The 2,724-nt window shown below is 50.1% G+C and overlaps 1 protein-coding gene across 2 annotated transcripts in view; it reads left to right on the top strand.

Annotated features, from left to right (window-relative positions):
- Window positions 1–2,611: 2,611 nt before the first annotated feature.
- gata2b (GATA binding protein 2b) overlaps window positions 2,612–2,724 on the top strand; it is a gene marked incomplete at both ends in the record, with an annotated part of 7,073 nt that continues 6,960 nt past the window's right edge. For both annotated transcript variants that reach the window (XM_080001556.1, XM_080001555.1), the window contains one exon: window positions 2,612–2,724. This exon is cut by the window's right edge and continues 119 nt beyond it. In XM_080001556.1, coding sequence (XP_079857682.1) covers window positions 2,612–2,724 — 113 coding nt within the window.

Raw genomic sequence — 2,724 nt, 5'->3', positions numbered from 1 at the left:
CATTAGGATGAATTAACGTCAGACGTTTGTTCGAACGCTGATCGCGTGCTCTTGTCGCTCCCTTTCGGGCGGAACAAGGCACGCCATTCATCAAAACACGTCTCTACTACCTGAGCCAAAATGGGCCTATAGGCCTCTGGATCCGGGGTTGTCCAAAAATAACGAGCGGAAAGATAAATTGGATGTAGTGCCAATAAATAGAAGGAATGTGGTGCCGCCCGCATGGCCCCTGCAGCTGCTGCTGCTGCTGCTGCTGCTGCTGCTGCTGCTGCTGCTGCTGCTGCTGCTGCTGCTGCTGAGCCGCAAGGTTCATGACGTCACTTCGAAGTCCAAAACAAAACAAGGCGCGTGGCTTCTGACAACCCTGCAGGTCGTGACCGGTGCGAATTGTGGTCTATTTTCCTTATAGATTAAATAAATGATTGAAAAACCTCTTTATAATAAATGAGTAGTTCTAATTCACTGTCGTTAAATAACTATCAATTCACCAAGGACTCTATGGGTGAATTTCCACCAATTTCTAATTGAGATTTTACCACTCCATTACAAAGCCAGAACCGTCACCAAAACGGGGACACATGTGGCTTCAACGTTATATGATACGCAACAATGCCAACTCAAACACCTGATCCTAAAAATTAAAGGAAATGACGTAATCTACTCAAATGTGAAGAGAAATTCATTTTTTTAATTTTAATTCAGGACATGTTAACGAGCCAATCATTTTTGTATCTATCTAATCCAATTTAATTTAATGTAATATGAACGCATAGACCCGGTTTTACATAGGTGTGACTGAACGTTGTTTGTTCTTTAACGGAAACGTCAAAAGCCCATCGAGAGCTTGAGATAAATATCAATTACAGTCTTATTTTGATCTGTGCTCTGTTCGTTCTGGGGTTTATTCGGATCCAGTGTTCCTCCATCTCTCGCTCTCTCTCCCTCCCTCTCTCTCTCTCTGACCCTGGTGTTATAATAAGTAATTCCCTGCTCGTAGGACTGTGCCGCTCTCCACCAAGACGCGCTGACGTCAGGAAGCGGCGGCAGGCAGGCGGCAGCGCTGCCCGGTCAGGGAGGCAGGCCACCCCTACACCACCCCCACCACCCCCACCACCCCCACCACCCCCCAGTTACTGCCTGGCACTCATCGGGAGAGAGACTGAGAAAGGAGGGGGGTATCATCCATAACTTCCCTGATGTGATTCAATGAACCACGTTTGTTCCCAATTATACATATAAAAAACAAACTCAAGTTATACAGTGCGACCGCAGTGCAGTTGCATCATCTTTTGCATCACATCTGTTGTTTTTTTTTGTTGTTTTTTTTTTTTTAATCATAATGCGCAAAAGCCTTGTCACTGCTCGACCAAATCCATTCGTTTACTGCCCATACAGTAAGTGGCTGTGGCGCTTGAGCAACATCGTTTGAGTCAGTCATCTGAATATTTTGTTCATAGTCTACCACGTTCTTTAATGTCAAGACACGCGTGTGACGCCAATTCCAGAAAAAAAAAACTCTAGGGAAATAACTTTGTGGCCTCTTTACATTCCGCACGCTGTGAAAGCGAGGCAGGACTGGAATGAAACACTCTGAGAAAAAGGGCGTGGCACACCCAGAGTTCAACACTGGCACATCGGTTCACTCGGTATTTGTGTCAAGATGCTCCAACCACCGGTGAACTTTGCGTGGGGTGGGGTGGGGTGGGGTGGGGGGGTAGCTGCGCAACGCGCAGGAAGGGGGGGGTGTAGCAACCAGCAGGTTGGATGACCGAGGCGGTGCTCCATTGGCTGATCGTGATCCTGAGCTCCCGCCCAGACTCCACCCTACCAGCATGACACCCCTGGAGCCCGAGCTGCCAGTCACACCAGTTAGCGCTACCGCCGCCTGCACGCAGCCAGCCTCCCAGACGGAGAGATCCACGCGGATACTGTGCTCCAACCTCCCAAAACCCGACTTCTGCACGAGGGGAAGGGGAGCGACGTCTTCGTGGAGAGGCGCAGCGACCGAACCCCGTGGACAGAACACACACCCACCTGCACACACGCGCGCACGGTAGAGTACGTTTAACCTCTGCTTTCGTGGACGCGGCGGGTCCGCTTATTAAACGTGCAAAATGACGTCTTTCCGGGATAAATGGGCGGGGGTGGATTAGTTTATTTGTGAGTTGAAGTTGCGAGGCGATGTTGAAAGGGTGTCTTAATGTAGACAATTAAAATGTGGCGTGTGGGTGGTTTGTTAATGGTCTCGGGTTGCACCTCCCTTTGCACCACTTGGACATCTGGATTGTGCACGCTCCACCCGATGTTACGGCAGAGCGCAAATTATCCTTCTCAAATATCAATATCAATATCAACATCACGCATTTGCTTCTTGCAGGTTTCCACGACTCGGATGTTGTGTTCCACGATACGACGAAACGCCTTTGGATTGCGAATGGACGCAAGTTTCAAGCCGGAGGAAAGTGAACGCTAGTTTCCCAGAGAGTGGACTTTTATTCTAGGACTTTGTAAAAACAGCGGGGGGTGGTAAAAGAAAAACAAGAAGAAGAAAAAGGGATAGCCCCCCTCCCCCCCGGTCCTCTCATCGGACCCCCTCCCCGTCCGCGCAGAGATGGATGTAGCGGCGGACCAGCCCCGGTGGATGCACCACCACGCCGTGCTCAACGGGCAGCACCCGGACTCGCACCACGCGGGCCTGGCGCACAACTACATGGAGCCCGCCAC

The sequence above is a fragment of the Zeus faber genome, assembly GCF_960531495.2.
Source record: "Zeus faber genome assembly, chromosome: 5".
NCBI classification, from domain to species: Eukaryota; Metazoa; Chordata; class Actinopteri; order Zeiformes; family Zeidae; genus Zeus; species Zeus faber.
This window is presented reverse-complemented; position numbering and strand designations above follow the sequence as displayed.